Genomic DNA, 20,860 nt, shown 5'->3' with positions numbered 1-20,860 from the left:
TATTAAGATGCACACAAATCTTAGCTATATGACGAATGGCAATACCTGTGTAACCCACACCTTTACTGTGATATAGATTTCCTTTGCCCCAGAAAGTTCCTCATGTTCCTTTCCAGGTAATCTCCCCACCCCATCCCTGAAAGCACCCTGTGCTCTGACTTTTCTCTCCTTAGTTTTGCTTGTTCTAAAACTTCATGTGAATTGAATCATATAGTATAGATACTTTCTGATCTGGCTTCTTTTACTGAACTATTAGTGAGATTCATCCATGTTACCGTTCTTTTTTTATTCTGTTTTATTGTTATGTAGTATTCTATTCTATGGTTGTCCCACAGATTATCTCTTCTCTTTTATGGACATTGGATTTGTTTCCAGTTTTGGATTATTGTGAATAAAACTGCTATAAACATTTTTGTACTTGCTTTTTTGTGGGCAAATGTTTTCATTTGTCTTGTATAAATACCTAGGAGTGGAATTGCTGGGTGAAACAGTAGCTGCATGTTTTATTTCATAAGAAATTGTAAAACCTTTTTCCACAATGATTGTACCATTTTATAGTCCCACCAGCAGTGACAGGTCTAGTTGCTCTGCAGTGTCACCAACATTTGGTGTTTTTAATTTTAGCCATTCTAGGGGATGTCTGTTGGTTCTCATTATAATTTTAATTTGCATTTCCTTGATGACTAAAGATGTTTAGAACTTTTTCATTTGATTATTGATATTTGTTTATATAACCTTATACAGTATCGTCTTTTACCCATATATTGATTGTTTTAGTCAGTTTTATTATTTAGATACATAGTTCATTTTCATCACAAAATTTTTAGAGTAATTTAAAAGTATACTTGCATTATATTTAGTAAGAAAAACAAGATTAATCTGAATTCATGAGTCTCCCATCTCTTTGGGTAAGACATTTTAGATTCCAGTTTGATTTAAAAAAAAAATTTGCAGTGACCTGTTATTACTCTTCTTGCCTTGAAACCTGCAGCTGCTATATTGTGCCTTCCCAATTTTTCAGTGTTTGAGACTTCTCCTGTTTTTTTTTCCGAAAACATTTGGAGACAAAAGGAAATCCAAACCCATTTTACCTGAACCCAACCACTCAAATGATCTCTGATGTTCTCCCCAGAACGGTGTTGTACTCTATGTTGCCGTTCATTCAGTGTATCCAGACTTGAGGATCCTTAGAGGTCCATATGACCCATTTATGAGAATGAAATTTCATCAGAGGGAAGACTATTGAAAATTTGTTTACTTTTTTTTTTTTTTTTTTTGAGATGGAGTCTCGCTCTGTCGCCCAGGCTGGAGTGCAGTGGTGTAATCTTGGCCCACTGCAACACTTTCGGCCTCCCAGGCTCAAGTGATTCTCCTGCCTCAGCCTCCTGAGTAGCTGTCACTACAGGTGCACACCACCATGCCTGGCTAATTTTTGTGTTTTTGGTAGAGATGGGGTTTCACCGTGTTGGCCAGGCTGGTCTCAAACTCCTAACCTCAGGTGATCTGCCTGCCTCGGCCTCCCAAAGTGCTGGGATCACAGGCATGAACCACCGCGCCTAACTGAGAATTTGTTTACTTTTTATGGTGTTTTAGCTATAGCTAAACTTGAGCATCCTACCAAGTCCTAAAAGTCAACTTGAGCATCCTACCAAAGCAAGTTATTAACACATATGTGATGAACACGCCAGTGTAACAAAAATGTATTCTTTTTTTACAGAAGCTGCCAGTAACTCAGATTCTAGCCGTGAAGACCAAGAGGAATCTTCAAAGGAAAATGCATCATCAGATGCTGCCTGCCCTGACCACACTCCAACACCTAATGATGATAGCAAATCACATGAACTGTCTAACCTTCGACTGGAGAATCAGCTGCTGAGGAATGAAGTTCAGTCTTTAAATCAAGAAATGGCCTCGTTACTTCAAAGATCCAAACAGACTCAAGAAGGTAGAGGCTTACTTAAAAATTGTTCAGGATTAGGAATTTAACTTTTAAAAATAAAATTAAGGCCAGACGCAGTGGCTCGTGCCTGTAATCCCAGCACTTTGGGAGGCCGAGGTAGGCGGATTGCCTAAGGTCAGGAGTTCAAGACTAGTTTGGCCAACATGGTGAAACCCTGTCTCTACTAAAAATACAAAAAAATTAGTTGGGCGTGGTAGCAGGCGCCTATAATCCCAGCCACTCAGGAGGCTGAGACAGGGGAATTACTTGAACCAGGGAGGTGGAGGTTGCAGTGAGCTGAGATCACGCTGCTGCACTCTAGCCTGGGCAGCAGAGTGAGACTTCGTCTCAAAAATAAATAAATAAATAAATAAAAATAAAATAATAATAAAAACTTTGAACTGTTAGAAATATTTACATTTAAACTGTGAGAGATTTGATGAGACTCGTAAAATGATAGTTTCATAGAACAATAGTGCCTAGATTTGGAAGTGGGACCAGTTATCCTCCCACCAACCCAAAACATAAGAGTATTCACTTCTTTGGTCATCCTTTTAAGAACCATGAAATTGAAGAACTGAGAGTAGTAGTCTAGTTCATTTCTTTATTCTGAACTTTCAAGGGAAGCTGTTCCATTAAACAAAGTAGTAGACACTAATAATAGGGTTGCAGTATTGCTGCTCTAGGGCACATAAAAGTACATGGAATTCAGTTCAGTGCCCTTGGGAATTGTGCAGTGAGATGGCCCTGGAGTAGGAAACCTCAAGTTCCTCAGAAATAGGTAATTAAAAAGGAAATAATCTCATTACTGAGGTAGTCACTGAGGAAGGTGTGAATGTTATTGTAAGTGTGGCTGAGAAGAAAATAGGACAAAATTGCTGCTTTGGTTCCTGGGGCTAACTAGAAAGGAGTGAGGGGTTGGTGGGAAAAGTTTTGCCAAGCCTTGAATAGAGCCCAGAAGAGAGGAATGGGAAGATAGTTTAAGACTCACTAGGCCAGGCGTGGTGACTTATGCCTGTAATCCCAGCACTTTGGGAGGCCGAGGCAGGTGGATCACAAGGTCAGGAGTTCAAGACCAGTCTGGCCAACATGGTGAAACCCCGTCTCTACTAAAAATACAAAACAAATTAACTGGACATGGTGGCACATGCCTGTAATCCCAGCTACTCGGGAGGCTGAGGGAGGAGAATTGCTTGAACCGGGACTCGGGATCCAGGAGGCGGAGGTTGCAGTGAACCGAGATCGCGCCACTGCATTCCAGCCTGGGCTACGGAGCAAGACTCTGTCTCAACAACAAAAATAAATAAATAAATAATCACTGGTCAGGCTGACTTTAGAAATAAAGTTTCAGTTTACGCAGACTAATTTAGACATAGAAATAGAGCTGTTTGGCCAGGCACAGTGACTCACGCTTGTAATAGCACTTTGTAAGGCTGAGATTGGAAAATTGCTTAGGACAGGAGTTCAGTAACAGCATGGGCAACAGAGTGAGACCCCTGGGCTACAAAAAACAAAATTTTTTTTTGTTTTAAATTAGCTGAGTGTGGTGATGTGTACCTGTAGTCTAAGCTACTTTGGAGACTGAGTTGGGAGGATCGCTTGAGCCCAGGAGTTGGAGGTTGCAGTGAGTCATGGGCCATGATCATGCCACTGCACTCCAGCTGGGGCAACAGAGTGAGGCTCTGTCTCATGTTTTTGTTTTTTGTTTTTTGTTTCTTTAAAAAGGTCTGTCTCACTGAAAGAAAAAAAGCTTTGACACCCTATAAAGTTTGATTCAGTATTCTAAAAAATGTTTTGGTGGCTAACTGCAATTACATATGGTATATGAGGGTATGGAAATGCCAGTGTATTCTGAAATAGAGCACTACTTTGCTCTTTTTGCATTGATTTCCTAAGTCAAAAGAATAACATCTTTTTGCAACAGTAATTGAAAGAAATAGATTCTTTTCTGTGTTTAGGTTTTGTTTTGTTTGTTTTCTTCTTACTGGGGTGTACCTTTGATTTGGATTTGCATTCCTTCCCCTCTGTGTTGATCTTTAGGTTTTGTTTTGTTCTTACTAGGGTATACCTTTGATTTGGATTTGCATTCCTTCCCCTGTCACTAGCAGAACTTTACAAAATATACTCTGCTATGTATTAATACTAGTTTTGGCTCCCAGATGCTTAATGATATACAAACAGCATTGTAGAAGAGCAGCTAGCTTCATGCCCTTTTCTAATCTGTTACCTATAATCTAGCCGTGAATATTGCCCTTGAAAAGTGGATGACCCACTGGGGCATAGAAAATGGAAGATACGTGTAAGCTCCTAATTTTGTCAATAAGGAAAGTACTAAAGGCACTCAAAGTAGAAACTGTATGTGCTCTGAGAAAAATGTGTTTGATTTTGCTAGTATAGAGAAATTTAAAATTTTTTATAGAATTAAACAGAGCAAGAGCAAGAGTTGAAAAGTGGAATGCTGACCATTCAAAGAGTGACCGAATGACTCGAGAACTCCGAGCCCAAGTAGATGACCTGACTGAAGCTGTGGCTGCAAAGGATTCCCAGCTGGCTGTACTGAAAGTGAGACTCCAGGAAGCTGACCAGCTACTGAGTACTCGCACAGAAGCATTAGAAGCCTTACAGAGTGAAAAATCACGGTAGGTGATTCTATGAATAATGATAAAAATGAGCAAGTAATGGTAAACATTGTAGTGTATCCTCTTATCAAATTTAGCTTTCTTGGAAATTTACAAGAGGGAATATTTCTTTTGGTAGTGTTAGAAATGTGTATGTTTAAAATGGATTCATTGGCTGGGTGTGGTGGCTCAAGCCTGTAATCCCAGCACTTTGGGAGGCTGCGGCAGGTGGATCACCTGAGATTGGGAGTTCAAGACCAGCCTGACCAACATGGAGAAACCCCCTTTCTACTAAAAATACAAAAAAAAATTAGCCGGGGGTGGTGGCGCATGCCTGTAATCCCAGCTACTCAGGAGGCTGAGGCAGGAGAATCACTTGAACCCAGGAGGCGGAGGTTGCAGTGAGCCGAGATTGTGCCATTGCACTCCAGGCTGGGCAACAAGAGTGAAACTCCGCCTCAACAACAACATAAAATGTATTCGTTGTTTGAACCCTGAGATGCATTGTTAGCAAATTCTGAATTTAAAAGAATTTGTAGTGTCATTAATCTTTCATTATATGGTGTGTGCTTATATTTGGATGCCTAAAAACATAGATTATATTCCATTAGACAGGAAAGATTTATCTAAAAATATTTCAGTCAAATTATCTTTTTTTGTGCTTGACTGACAAGCTGATGCTCTAAAAGTTACTCTGCCTTATCACTGGTACACTGTGGACATGAGTTATTTCACATGATGCATTTTCCTTTAGAATAATACAGGATCAGAGTGAAGGTAATAGCCTGCAGAATCAAGCTCTGCAGACTCTGCAGGAGAGACTGCATGAAGCCGATGCCACTCTGAAGAGAGAGCAGGAGAGCTATAAACAGATGCAGGTTAGAATGGGAGACAACAGATTCCTATTGTTACTTGGACACGGGAAAAATGACTTTATGCTGTTTCATAGCACGTTAACTCTTTAATGCAATTCTGCAATGCATTTCAGAAAATTCTGTTTCTGTGACAAAAATCACATATTTGAAAATTTAGCTTGATCCTTGCTAAATTTAATTTTATGTGTTGAGAAACAATTAAAATAGTTAATGTGCATTAGAGATATACATCTTTTACTTATTTTTTGCAACAGTCATTGTCATTATTTGATTAAATGCTAATGGTTGGGGGGGTTGTATTTGTTTTTTTATTAATTTAAGCTTTTTCTGATTCCAGATTAATCTGGCTCCTTTATTTCAGGAGAAAATTGTATGTAATATGTAAAGAGTTTCACTCTTAGATGAATTTTTGCATCTAGTTCAGTCCCAGCCCTGTCTACACATGGGAATCACCTGTGTGATACTTTATGCTGCCTGATCTCCATATGCAGTCACATTCCATTGTATGAGGTAGGGCCTAGGTATTGGTGCTTTGGTTTTACAAGATTCACAGGTGTATCTAATGAGCGGTCAGAGTTGCAAACCACTGGTCTGGGCTAGCTTTTCAACAGGTGAAAGTAGTTTAGTCCTGAAAGTAAGTATCAGGTAGTGTGTGTTTCTTAATTTTAATGATGTATTTAACACAGTATATTCAAAGTATTAATCATTTCAACATGTAGTCAATATTAAAAGTTATTGATGAGATATTTTATGTTATTTTTTGAATACTGGTTCTTTAAAATATAGTGTAATTTACACTTATTTATTTACTTATTAAATTGGAAGCAGTTGATCAGCTAATATCAGACCAGACCTAGTATCCAAGTGACCAGTTTCACCTGAGAAATTTCTTAAAAAAAAACAGATTCCCAGGCGCATCTTGAAAATTCCAGTTTAGTAAGCTTGGGAAAGCCTTGGATGGCTGTATTTTTAACAAACTTCCTAGTTGATTTTAATGCATTGCCATGTTTGGGAGCCACAACCTTAGATTTCCTGTACTTTAGCTCCTAACAAATTAAGAATTTTTTCCCCATCCCTATTATGTTGTTTGGCTGAGCTAATAAATCCCATAAGATATCCGAATGGATGGTTGTAAAATATGTTTCAAAGCTAAATGACATCATAATTATGATATAAAAATTTGCCACAGAATGAGTTTGCTGCACGCCTTAATAAAGTGGAAATGGAACGTCAGAATTTAGCAGAAGCAATTACACTGGCAGAAAGAAAATATTCAGATGAGAAGAAGAGGGTTGATGAACTGCAGCAGCAAGTCAAGCTATATAAGTTGAACTTGGAGTCCTCTAAGCAGGAATTAATTGACTACAAGCAAAAAGCTACTAGAATACTCCAAGTAAGCATGAAATGTACACTTTTGGATGTTAAGATGTGCGAGTTAACTGAAAGACACTTTGAGACTCTGTGTAGATACTGTGTGAGGTGCTTTGTTCGTGTTCGGCTGATTGGCTAGCTTTAGGTGCCTTACTCTACTTTAGAAATTTTATTAAAAGGATGCGGTGTCTCTTGTTCCTACCACTTCTTTTAAAAAAAAAATTCCTTTTGCCACTGCCTAGTTCAGGTCTTCAACCTGTCACCTTACTCACTGTGATGATATTAATGCTTGTTGTTGAGCAGCTGTTCATTCTTCCTTGTTGATCTCCTATTGAATTTTTGCAGCAACTGCTCTAGGACTCATCCAGTTCTCAGAATTGCCTCACCCAGCTTTTTTTCCCCTCCTTCAGATCTAAGGTGACCTTACCCTCTACTTTATTAAGAAAGACTGCAGTCATCTAATGTCGTTTTTGAGTTCTTTCCTTTGCCCCTCATTTCAGAGGGAAAACATGTCCTTTCATTTTTTTCTAGGATCATTTTTCTGCCTGTGCATTGATTCCATCTCCCATCTCATGTGTAAGCCCTTTCCCCGTAAATCTATGCCCTTCCTTCCTGTGTGTGCCTCTCTACGGCTGCCGCCTTCTGGCTCAGCTTACTTAAGAGCACATGATTACTTAGTGGAAAAATGAAGACTAGATCTCGGACTCCTGCCTACAAGAAAAACAGTCTCTTTTAGCTTTGTGACCACTTTGCACTATTTCCCTGTCTTCCTTTCTTTCAACGTCATAGTTACCAGAATTGTTGTATGCATCCTGTCTTCATTTCTGTAGAACTTGTTAACTCTTATCTCCTTCTTTTCCTACTACATGTCTGAAATTTCTTCTCAAAAGTATTTGATGACCTAAATAAATACTCTCTGTCCTTTTCTTAGTTTCCATACCTTGTATTTTGGTAGATCATTTGGCTCTGTTAACCCTCCCACTTTCTTGGAACTCCTGCCTTCTATGCTGTTCACATCTCCTTGGCTCTCTTTTTATCCTCTTCAGCTGTTTCTGTCTTTCTCAGGCCCTCTTCCCAATCTCCGAAGAGTAAGAGTCCTCCTAAACTCTGCCTGAACCCTCTTTCATCGTCCTTTCTTACCTTGCATTGCCGTATGCTCACTCTGCCTCTAATAGCCGCCTGCATATGACTTCAAGCATGTTTCCAAGCCTGACCTCCTGACCTCGTTGTCCAGCTGCCTGCTTTGCAGGCATGGGGTGTTCAGCTCCCAGACCAGCTTCTCCCTCATTTCCCTCTTTTGGTCAACGTTACTGCCATGTGGCAGTAAAGCTTGAAACCTCAGGGTCATTTTTGACTTTACCTTTTTCCTTTAGTGTCAAACTCCTAATGGCTATGAATACCTTTTTCTAATGCTGCTTCTATGAAGTATCATATTCATCTGCTCCCCAAACCCTTCTTCCTAAGTACTTTTTTGTATCACCCTAATTTGTTAATTCATTGAAAAGTTACTTATTGAGCACCTAACTACTCAATAGGCACAGAGGATACAAAGCTCAAAAGATGTGTCCTCTTCCTTTAAGAAAACATTCATTTTAGTGGAAAGAAACTGAGATAATTGATGTAATAAAGTTATTGATGCAGTATGGTGGAAGCTTGAGAGAAGAATCCATTAAAACTTTCCTGGGGCTGTCAAAGATCAGTGCACTGAGGAGATGTGGTATAAAGAGAAACTTGAAAGATGAATAGGAAGACTCACGATAGGGAAGAGATTTCCGAGAGAACAACCTGTGCCAGAGCAAGGGAGCCAGAGAGAACATGGCATATTTAAGGGACTGCAACTAGTTCCATACTGCTAGAACATAATGTCTTCAGAGAAGAGAGGCAAAAGACTCATAAAGCTCAACGACAGGCAGAAGCCATGGTCAGGTTTGAGTGTGAGAACTGTGGCAGCCTGATGAAGAGGTTAGGGGCGATCTGGGCCTCTGTCATGTTCATCGTTGTATCCCCAGCACTGTGCCTGGTACTTGGTAAATTATTGAAAACATGAAAGTGATAAGGGGTGGCATGGTGACATCAGTGGCATGTAGATGGTGAAGAGGTGAGCATAAGAAATAATGCGGACCTTATCAAAGTTTGTGGCAGTGAGGATGGCAGGCCAGGGACAGCTAATAGATATGTGGGCGATAGAGTATTTGATATGTGGAGATTTAATTGGAAGGATGGGGAAAAAGACAAATGGAATCTAGGATGACTCCAGGTTTTTGGTTTGAGTGTATGAATGACATTTCCTTGTGTTAATAAAACGGGAAACAGGAAAGAGCAGGTTAGGGTTAAAGGAGAGTATGACAAATTATGGTAAGTATGCAAAATTGATGCAGCATTGAGGTGACAATGTTAGAAAGGTAATTAGAAGTAAGTTGGGAGAGTAGGTAAGATTAGCCAAGAGTGATGTGTAACCTAATGGGGAGAAAGGCTGAGGTCTAAAGACACAGTCTTAAACATCAGCATTTACAGACTGGGCAAAGGGAGATAGCCTGCAAAAGAAAAATACTGAGAAGATGAGCGGTCAGAGATTGGAGAGAACCAGGAGGAGACTGATGCCATCCAATGAAGCCAAGCAGGGGGAGAGTTTCAAGTGGGGCATGATCACCAACCACGGCAGGCGGCTCTGATGTGACGAATACCGAGCAGAGTTCCTGGACTTGGCAACAAGGAGGTCCCTGGGGACCTCTCAACAGAGAGTTCCGGGGTGGACTGGGAGCTGAAGACACAGAGGCAGGGTGCTTGACCGTGGACACTAGGACAGTAGCTAGATGGGGGAATGAGGTTGGGAGGTTTCTGGTTTTTTGTTAAAAAGATCTTAAAATGTTATAAATGATCGTGTTTATTATAGAAAATTTGAAGAACACAAAAAAAGTTTGAAGAAGGAAATGGAAATAACCCATAATCCTGCCACCCAGAAACGGAAAAATTATTTTTGATGGAGGAGAATGACTTTAAAATATTTTAATTTAACATGAAAGCTGCTGGTCCTTATTGTTCCTAGACTAGAATTAGGACTTTGTAAACTGGTCTTTGCATGTCAAATCTCTTCTTCAAACTCATTTTTTGTCTCAGGGGTCAGAAAACGTTGAGAGGGTCAAATAGTAAATATTGTAGGCTATGTGGGCTACCTGTAGTCTCCCATCACATATTCTTTGTTTTTATTTTTTATGACCCTTTTAAAATGTAAAAAAAAAATTTAGCTTTCAGGCTGTACAAAAACAGGCCCACAGACCATCGTTTGTGAGCACCTTCTTCATAGCACCACCAGGTTAGCCTCTTAAAATACATCTCTAGTCATGTCACTCCTCTCTCTACTTTTTGGTAATTTGTTTTAGCCTGCCAAATAATATTAAAACATTTTAGCCTGAGATCTGGAACCTCTCCAAATTTGTCCTAAAATACTGTCTGAGCTGCATCTCACAATATTTTCTTACAGACTTTCTGTGCTTTTGCATTTTTATGCTTTGCTGTCTGTTTTTCTCTGCACTTTTCTACCCATATTTTAAGGCCAACATTTATGCTCTTTTAGAGTTAAAGCCTCCTCTTACCCAGAAGTGGTTTTTCCTCTCAGAACTCTGCAAGTAATCCGACCATATCCCTCTCTCTCCTTCTACTTGTGTTGATTGCCTTCTGCTGGATACTTGTAACGTCTCTTTTAGGTTGTAAGGCAGAGAGTACTATCTATAGAGAGACATTATCTTTATTGCATATTGCACAGAACACAGCACCATGCCAAATAAATACTTGTTGAGTAGAATGTGATGGAAAATAAAAAGCGTGAGAAGAAAATGTGAGAAAAGTCTTATTTGGCCAGGTGTGGTGGCTCACTCCTGCAATCCCAGCACTTTGGGAGGCTGAGGCAGGAGAATTCCTGGAGGCCAGGAGTTCAGGACCAGCCTGGGCAACATAGCAAGACCATGTCTCAAATAAATAAATAATTTGTTTTTAATCTCTTATTTTATTTTGAGATGGAGTCTCGCTCCCTCGCCCAGGCTGGAGTGCAGTGGTGCGATCTTGGCTCACTACAAGCTCCGCCTCCTGGGTTCACGCCATTCTCTTGCCTCAGCCTCCCAAGTAGCTGGGACTACAGGAGCCCACCACCATGCCCGGCTAATTCTTTTATATTTTTAGTAGAGGGGATTTCACCGTATTAGCCAGGATGGTCTCGATCTCCTGACCTCGTGATCCACCCGCCTCAGCCTCCCAAAGTGCTGGGATTACAGGCATGAGCCACCACACCCAGCTGGAAAAAAAAAATCTTATTCATAACATATTCGTAACAAGTTTTCAACTTTACCATGATTGTGAGGCTAAAGTCCAAGGACATCATACAGCAAGGTTCTGTTGTGTTTTTTATCCTTAGGGATTTAAGAAAATCTGTGGACTTTCTTTGATGGAGATAATGGAATTTTTTTTAGTGAGTTATTTTCTGTATAGTAGATGATATTCAATATACAGACTAATCTCTGCTTTGCTTAAACGTATTTCTTTTTTTATAACAGTCTAAGGAAAAATTGATTAACAGCTTGAAGGAAGGCTCTGGTTTTGAAGGCCTAGATAGCAGCACTGCCAATAGCATGGAGCTGGAAGAACTTCGGCATGAGAAAGAGATGCAGAGGGAGGAAATACAGAAGCTAATGGGTCAGATACATCAGCTCAGATCCGAATTACAGGTAAGATTCATGGTGGTTCAGCTTAGCAGACACCATATACCCTCAGGTGTTAACAGTTTGAGACGTGATAGATTCTGTATTCTGGGGAAGCAGCATTACTAAAGCGATAGGTTTCTTTGTTTTTTGTTTGTTTGTTTGTTTGTTTGTTTTTGAGAGGGAATCTCGCTCTGTCGCCCAGGCTGGAGTGCAGGGGCACAATCTCAGTTCACTGCAAGCTCCGCCTCCCAGGTTCACGCCATTCTTCTGCCTCAGCCTCCCGAGTAGCTGGGACTACAGATGCCTGCCACCACACCCGGCTAATTTTTTGTATTTTTAGTAGAGATGGGGTTTCACCGTGTTAGCTAGGATGCTCTGTCTCCCACCCTGGAGTGGTGTGATTGTATCTCACTGCAGCCTCAAACTCGTGGGCTCAAGCAGTCTTCTCGCCTCAGGCTCCCGAGTAGCTGGAACTACAGGCACACGCCATCACGCCCAGCTAATTTTTGTATTTTGTAGAGACAGGGTATCCCTATGTTGTACAAGCTGGTCCCAAACTCCTGGCCTCAAGTGATCCTCCCTCCTCAGCCTCCCAGAGTGCTGGGATTGCAGGGCTGTTGCAGCCCATGCTGGGGTAAAGCAGTAGGTCTCTTTCTTTCTTTCTCTTTCTTTCTTTCTTTCTGTCTGTCTGTCTGTCTGTCTTTCTTGTCTTCTTTCTTTCTTGAGATGGAATCTTGCTCTGTTGCCCAGGCTGGAGTGCAGTGGCGTGATCTCAGCTCACTGCAACCTCTATTCTAACTCCCAGGTTCCAGGGATTCTCCTGCCTCAGCCTCCTGAGTAGCTGGGATTACAGGCATGTGCCACCATACCCGGCTAATTTTTATATTCTTAGTAGAGATGGGGTATCTACATGTTGGCAACCTGGTCTTTAACTCCTGACCTCAAGTGATCCGCCCACCTCGGCCTCCCAAAGTGCTGAGATTAGAGACGTGAGCCACCGTGCCCGACCAGGTTTCTAGTCCATAAGTTGACCATAAAGTTATGGGGATAAAAAATAGATTCATTCATTCAACAAATAGTTACCAAGTGCCTGCCATGTGCCTAGGTTTGGAGTTAGAACAGAATCTTCGTAATTATAGAGCTTACATTCTAGTGATGAAAAGCAAATCAGATTTGAGCTTCTATGTGAAGCTGAGATGTTTTCTGATATTAGTATGGGCTCAGGGATTGTCTTCTAATTACAGTTTTATCCTTACTCTTATAATTTATAGTTTATGTATAATTACTGTATTTAATCTAAAAGTAAAGTTGGGCCATTTATTTTGCTTAAACTTGGGGGTGTTTGACATCAATATTGTAGGAAGGAGTCTCTGAAGGTGAGAGAAGATAAAGTAGCATAACGAGCTTCCTTTTCTGAAAAGAAAGGAACTTCTTGTAAAGACTGTTCATCCATGCATTACCTCTGCACAGTGTGAGACTTGTGAACTACAAAAGAAAGCATGAAAGTTGTGAGAATAGGATGCCTTCTCTAGAGCATAGACTTGAATAGCAGACAGACCTGGATAGAGTCCGTCTTTGGTACTTAACAGATGCTGCTTGCACAAGGCACTTCATCTTGCGGAGCTTTAATTTTCTCATCTACAGAATGCAGTAAACCAAAGGTTCTCTTGACAATAAGGGATTATATATAAAGAGCCTAGCATTGTTTCTGACATGTAATAGACCCTCAGTTAAATAATAGCTGCTATTATTTCTGGGTTTATTGTTATTAAAGTAGGATTTTTTTTTAAATCTGTGAATTTGAATTCCAAAGAATTCGGTCCTACAAACTTAGAAATTGGGTAGATGCTAAACTTACTCTGTTCACCTCTTTTTGGTGAGATTATGAAAAATATTTGTTTTATTTAGTATCTCAGCATCATTAATGGCATTGACCCATTTTCTTACCCTTCTCAAAATTTATGCAGTGTATAATAACTATTAGGTCTAACAAAATGGGAGAATTGTAAATAATTACAATAGCTGCTGCTTACTGAGCACATATGTTCCAGATACTGCACAGAACTCTTAACATATATCCTTACATTTATTCCTTACCATAACCTTTTGAGGGAGATAATGATATTCTCATTTTATAGTTGAAGAAATTTAGGCGTGGAGAAGGAAAGTAACTTGCTGCAAGACTAGTCAAGTGGCAGGGCCATGATTAGAACCTAGTCTAACTCCAGGACGTGTTTTTGGCCACTGTGCATAGTGCCTGCCTCTCAAGAGTTTGCCCGATGTAGTCAAATTGATGACAAAGATTAATCTGCCTTCTGCTAACCCTGAAAACTCAAAGGTAGGGAAAAATCGTTGTCATTATTGCTTTTTCCTCTAAATCTGCAAAGTTGTGTGAATTCAGAGGATTGCACTGTGATTATCTGGGCGTCTTGTTAGTTCTTTCAAACAGCATGTGAAGTTCCAAGGTTTATGGTGATGAATATGAAAAAGAATGTACCAAAAGATAAAAAAGCAAAAATAAGATGCTGATTTTCATCTCCTGTTGTGCCATATGAATGGACTCATGCTTAACCCATTTGGGGAAAATATAGAACCCTAGAGCCATGTTTTTGCTACTAGGAGATTTGACAGGAAATCCAGAAGGTGAGTTCAAAGAAATGAGAGTAAGAAACACGGGAACATGTGAAAACCAGTAATAGTAATAAAGAAATAAAGCTAGAAGAAGAAAATTATATGCCAACTTCTGGTGATATGCGAGACAAGTTATATTCTTATCATATGTTGATCACTGGGGCACAGATGCACGCCAAAACTAATTACAACCTGCAATTTCAGTGGACTAATGCAGTGAAGTCCTTTGTGGTATTATGTTTCTGATTTTTTTTTGAAACCGTTAGCTTTTGAGTAAAGGTATAAGCCTCCCAGTGAGCCTCTGCTGATACTCCTGAAACCACATGGCTTATGTGCTGCAGCAGCTGCAGCGCCCCATGCATTCTGCTAGCCGTTAGCCATAGTAGACAATGAAGGTGTCAGGTTATATGCTGCCTATAGGCTGAAACCATGTCTCACTCACCTTTATTCCTCAGTGCCTCCTGAGCCTAGCACATAGTAATTGCATGGTAGTCACGTTGTGTGGCTCACACCTGTAATCCCAGTGCTGTGGGAGGATTGTTTGAGGCCAGGAGTTTGCAACCAGCCCGCGCAATAAAGAGATACCCCATCTCTAAAAAAAAAAAAAAAAAAAAAAAATTAAGCCAGGCCTGGTGGCATGTGCCTATAGTCCTGCTACTCAGGAGGCTGATGTGGGAGGATCTCTTTGAGCCCAGGAGTTTGAGGCTGCCATGAACTATGATTGTGCCACTGCACTCCAGCCTGGGTGACCATGAGACTCCGATTCTTAAAAAAAAAAAAAACAATTGCTCAATAAATGTTGAACTGAATGTTATTTATTGATTTTACATATAAGCTTTTTCTCTTTAGGATATGGAGGCACAGCAAGTTAATGAAGCAGAATCAGCAAGAGAACAGTTACAGGATCTGCACGACCAAATAGCTGGGCAGAAAGCATCTAAACAAGAACTAGAGACAGAACTGGAGCGACTGAAGCAGGTCAGGATTTGAGATTGATGACTACTGAGACTCTGTCCTCTAGCAGTCATATGAGGAGACCTCCCAGGAAAACAGCTTACTGAAATTTTTAGAGTATGGGCTCAGGGTTACCCCACAAGTTCTTCCTGCCTTCCCATCCCATCTGAAGGGGTGGCCTGCCCCTCCACACCTGTGGGTATATCTCGTCAGGTGGGACAAGAGACTGAGAAAAGAAAGAAGACACAGAGACAAAGTATAGAGAAAGAACAGTGGGCCCAGGAGACCAGTGCTCAGCATGCAGAGGACCTGCACCGGCACCAGTCTCTGAGTTCCCTCAGTATTTATTGATTACTATTTTCACTATTGCAGCAAGAGGAATGCAGTAGGAGAGGAGGGTGATAGTGGGGAGAAGGTCAGCAAGAAAACATGTTAAAAAAGGAATCTGTGTCACAAATAAGTTCAAGGGAGGGTACTATGCCTGGATGTGCATGTAGGCCAGATTGATGCTTCTCTCACCCAAACATCAGTGGAGTAATGACTAACAGAGCAGCATTGCTGCCAACATGTCTCACCTCCTGCCACAGGGCGGTTTTTCTCCTATCTCAGAATAGAACAGATGTACAATTGGGTTTTATACCGAGACATTCAGTTCCCAGGGGCAGGCAGGAGAAAGAGGCCTTCCTCTTATCTCAACTGCAAGAGGCTTTCCTCTTTTACCAATCATCCTCAGCACAGACCTTTCACGGGTGTCGGTCTGGGGAACGCTCAGGTCTTTCCCATCCCACGAGGCCATATCTCAGGCTATCACATGGGGAGAAACCTTGGGCAATACCCACCTTTCCAGGGCAGAGGTCCCTGTGGCTTTCCGCAGTGCATCGTGCCCCTGATTTATCAAGAATGGAGAATGGCGATGACTTTTACCAAGCATACTGCCTATAAACATTTTGTTAACAAGGCACATCCTGCACAGCCCTAGATCCCTTAAACCTTGATTCCATACAACACATGTTTTTGTGAGCTCAAGGTTGGGGCAGAGTTACAGATTAGCTGCATCTCAGGGCAAAGCAATTGTTCAGGGTACAGGTCAAAATGGAGTTTCTTATGTCTTCCTTTTCTACACAGACACAGTAACAGTCTGATCTCTCTTTCTTTTCCCTACACCATCCTCCTTGATTTTTGTTTCTTAACAGATGAGAAATGGAGGCACAGAATGGTGATGGCACTTGCCTGGTACAACTAATTAAAGATGGAATAGAACCAAGGTTTCCTGTTTCTGAGCCCAGAATGCTTTCTGTTACCCTGTCTGTATTTTGTTATATCTCCTAGTATAGAAAACTTCAAAACATATTATATTCATCAGTTGGTTTTCATAGTTTATTGCATTTGTGCTTTCTAGGAACAATAGTAAATATTATTTAATAAAAATACAGACACAATGTTAGTACCATATTAACTGTTCTTTCTGCTTGAGAAAAAAGTCTTATACAGACTCTTCTAACAAATCATGTTTAAAATTATATTTCACTGTTCAGGTAGCAGTTGTATGCTCCCAAGCCAAATTATTTTACTTTAATGTACTCATATAATAGTTGCAATATTAACACAGTTTAACATAGCCACATTTTCAGAATAAAGTTCTATATCTAATGTTAATAGCATCACTAATTTAGTAAGTGACAACATTGTTATAGGCATTTAGTACATATTATTTCCTACTCACAAGTAAATCACTACTCTTCTCTTTATTTTACAGACAAGAAAACTATTCTTATAATTCTCAGTGCTTTACTGTTAATGTTTCCATCTTTCTGTATTTAAATTCTTTAAAGACATTTTTCATTAGGATTTATTACTTCTGAAACTGGTTCTCTTCTCAGAGAAATGTTTTTTATTATGAAAGTTGTACTTCAGATTTGTTTCCTGAGTACTCGGTGAAAAACTCACCAAGTAACAACCTGCAGGGTATGTCATAGGTAGTTTTAGATAATTTAGTTATAACATCAGCTGTCCTTTCAGAAATTGCATTTTAATTTATTCAAGGGACTATTATATATTAAAAGGCAACAATTTAATGTTCTTGATGCTTAATGAGATAATTTTCATTTTATTGTGGTAGATGGTTTTTACTGTACCTCTTCCCAGTGCCTTTTTAAAATGAGGGAGTTAAGTGGAAGAAAATGGAGCTTAATGTAGCTATGGGCTATTTATTTAGTAATCAGATGTTCCAGATGGAAAGTGTTTAATCTTGCAATTGAAGAGTCCTTTAGTGCTTCTTATTAATTTAAGTAATATCAACCTTAAGTTTCGTACTTGCCTAGAACTTAAAAGAAAGCAGACAAACCTTGTAAAGTGTGATTCTCCTACCCTAGTTACCTTTCTCATAATCTCTTTTCTCACCTCTCTTGATTTTTTTCCATTTGTGAGATGAACAACTTGAGCTAAATGTTTAATGGAGTCTCTGGCAGTGTGCTGCCATATCACCTTTACTTGTTCAGACAGCTCCCGAACTGCTGCTTTACTCTTCACTGTCTTCACGGTTAAGCAGTTAAGCATAAAGCTTTTGAAAGTACTTAGTAACTCCAGTTACTCCTTCTTCTCTGTTCTACATTGTATTTCAGTGATTTGGACACATTTTTGGATTGGCATGCACTTTACTGTTAGATTCTGAGCTGACTCTGAGTGATCCATTCTACAAACAAACAGTGCATTAGTGCAGTTGTTAATAAGTTTAGAGGTATTAGCCTTTTTGGGGATGATCCTTCTGTCTGTAATATGAATTGCAAATCATTTTTCCCAGCTTGTCATTTGTGTTTTAGTTTGCATAGGGTTTTTATTTTGTGTTGTTGTCATGCATAAGTTGATTTTTTTTTTTTTTTTTTTTGAGACAGAGTGTCGCTCTGTCACCCAGGCCGGAGTGCACTGGCGCGATCTCAGCTCACTGCAACCTGCGCCTCCTGAGTTCAAGCAATTCTCCTGCCTCAGCCTCCTGAGTAGCAGGGATTACAGACATTCACCACTATGCCTGGCTAATTTTTGTATTTTTAGTAGAGACGGGGTTTCACCATGTTGGCCAAGGGCTGGTCTTGAACTCCTGACCTCAAGTGATCCACCTGCCTCAGCCTCCCAAAGTGCTGGGATTACAGGTGTGAGCCACCACACCTGGCCAGAAGTTGATTTTTGTGTAGTCAACTTTATCATTCTTTTCTACCAAGGCTTCTGGATTTTCAGTCACAGTGTTCCTCTTTCTGAAATTATGAAGAAATTTGCCCCTGTAGTTTTCTTCTAGTACTTTTTTGGTTTCATTTTTGCATATAAATCTTTGATTTATTAGGAATTTACTCTGATGTGTGAGGTGAGCTACAGATCCAACCTAATTTTCTTCCATATGGCTGTTTTCCTAGTATCATTTTTTAAAATATTTATTGATTTGAGATGTCACCTTTATCATGTCCTAAAATTCTCAAGGTATCTAGATCTGCTTCTGGACTTTTATTCTCTCCCATTAGTCAGTTTGTCTGTTTATGCATCAGTACCACATTGCTTTTAATTTTTGAGATTTTATATGTTTTAATGTCTTTATGACCTGTTCTCCTTTTCAGAGATTCTGGCTTTTCTTTTTCCTTTTTTTTTTTTTTTAAAGCCAGGATCTCACTCTGTCACCCAGGCTGGAGTGCAGTGGTGCAGTCACAGCTCACTGCAGCCTCAACCTCCTCAGGCTCAGGTAATCCTCCCACTTCAACCTCCTGAGTAGCTGGGATTACAGGCACGCACCACCAAGCCCAGCTAATTTTTTTATACTCTGTAGAGATGAGGTCTCACTATGTTGCTCAGGCTGGTCTTGAACTCCTGGGCTCAAGCAATTCACCCACTTCAGCTTCCCCAAGTGCTAGAATTACAGGTGTGAGCTCCCATGCCCAACCTGGCTTTTCCTTCTTACAGTTTTCCATGTGAATTCTGGAATAACTTTACGTAGTTAAAAAAATAATAATAATAACAGCTTTTGTTTTTGTAGAGATGATGTCAAACTTATGAATTAATTAGAGGAGAATTGACATCTTTATGATGTTGTGTTCCTAAGAATATGGTACGACTTTTTATATGTTCCGGTATTTTTTGTACTCTTTAAAAATGTTTTAAAGTATTCTTTATATGTGTTTTACACATCTGTTGTTAAATTTATTTTTGTTACTATTATTTATTGGGGCCTTTTTCTCATATCTTCTAACTGCTTTATATAAAACTATTGATTTTTATATATTATTTTATATTCTGCCACCTTACTGAATTATTGTTTTTCTTTGTATCACATACTTTCCCTATTTTTAAAATGTTCCTGGTTTGTGTTTTTAATCAATTTTATGAACAGTATGTTGATCTTTATCATACATTTTATGAATATTTTTCCAGTTTGTGACTGTCATATTAATACTATATACCTGAGATTCTTGAAGAGATTATCCATTCTTCCTCATTACAAGATAAACATTTTTTTTGTTTTCTGATTATTTACACTGTTAATAATTATTTATTACAAGCCTTTGTTTACAATACATACTGAAGTGCTAACTTTTCATCAGACCCATCCAAGTCTGTTATTCACTCAGTTACATACTCATTGTATAATACACTCAGTTACACACTCAGTTATATACTGAGTTATATGCTCAGCACATACCGATTGTCTACCATGTGCCAGGCACTGATTTAGGTACTGAGGATGGAATAGGGTACACTTATTTCGCTTCTGTTTTGTTTGTGCCTCACTTTGTAGGAGTTCCACTATATAGAAGAAGATCTTTATCGAACCAAGAACACATTACAAAGCAGAATTAAAGATCGAGAAGAAGAAATTCAAAAACTCAGGAATCAGGTATGAATCACTATTCACAACTTGTGAAAAGTTGCCACTGGAAAAACTATATTTTTTACAAAAAGACACAGTAAAACCTTTCCCCATGTTTTCACCTGAGTTCTGTTGTAACAGTGGTGGCGTAAGTTCTTTTCAACCTGGTATAAAAATTTCATCTAATGCCATTTGAGTCTACATTTGCTCTGTTCTATGATTTGCTTCTTATGGAAGTATGTTGTAGCCAGAGTCACCAAGTAGATGAGAATTACCCCGGAATTTCAGACCTTTGGACTTCAGTGTGGTTACACTGATTGCCAGTTTCATAATTGTGATTTCATTTTCCTAAGAAAAATGTAATGATAAATCATTTATTTATTTCTGTTAATGGTCAATCAGTGTTCCATAAAGTCACCAAGATCTTTTTTTAACCCTGAAAATGTAAAACATACAGAAAATAATGACACTCATGTGCCTACCACCCAGACTTACCAAAGCCTTTATCATTAGTTGATAGACTCATGCATTCATGTTCCCTGTAATTGTAGTTGTCCTTTCCTTCTTTAGGTTTAGATGATTGATTTAATGGACTTAATAATAATTTGAATAATTTACATAAAGATTTATTCTTTATTTTTTAGTTAATGGCTTAGTTTGAACTATGAAAAGTCAAATAATTTTGGTGTTTTAAGTTTCCAGACTTGATAGTAGTCCATAATTTGAAATGTTTTGAAATATTTTGTCTTAATTTTTCTTTTTCTTTTTTTTTTTTTTGAGATGGAGTCTGACTGTGTCGCCCAGGCTGGAGCACAGTGGCGCGATCTCGGCTCACTGCAAGCTCTGCCTCCCGGGTTCACACCATTCTCCTGTCTCAGCCTCCCGAGTAGCTGGGACTACAGGCGCTGCCACCACGCCCGGCTAATTTTTTG

The 20,860-nt window shown here is 39.5% G+C and overlaps 1 protein-coding gene across 3 annotated transcripts in view; it reads left to right on the top strand.

The window, feature by feature from the left end:
- Positions 1 to 20,860, top strand: part of LOC105467532 (golgin A5) — a 46,072-nt gene that overhangs the window by 10,683 nt on the left and 14,529 nt on the right. For all 3 annotated transcript variants that reach the window (XM_011717184.2, XM_011717186.2, XM_011717183.2), the window contains exons 3-9: positions 1,718 to 1,945; positions 4,359 to 4,578; positions 5,312 to 5,435; positions 6,622 to 6,825; positions 11,351 to 11,521; positions 14,978 to 15,106; positions 19,857 to 19,955. In XM_011717184.2, coding sequence (XP_011715486.2) covers positions 1,718 to 1,945; positions 4,359 to 4,578; positions 5,312 to 5,435; positions 6,622 to 6,825; positions 11,351 to 11,521; positions 14,978 to 15,106; positions 19,857 to 19,955 — 1,175 coding nt within the window. The remainder of the gene's footprint in view (positions 1 to 1,717; positions 1,946 to 4,358; positions 4,579 to 5,311; positions 5,436 to 6,621; positions 6,826 to 11,350; positions 11,522 to 14,977; positions 15,107 to 19,856; positions 19,956 to 20,860) is intronic.

The sequence above is a fragment of the Macaca nemestrina genome, chromosome 7, assembly GCF_043159975.1.
Source record: "Macaca nemestrina isolate mMacNem1 chromosome 7, mMacNem.hap1, whole genome shotgun sequence".
NCBI classification, from domain to species: Eukaryota; Metazoa; Chordata; class Mammalia; order Primates; family Cercopithecidae; genus Macaca; species Macaca nemestrina.
Note: the sequence above shows the minus strand (reverse complement) of the source record. Positions and strands in the feature narration are given on the sequence as shown.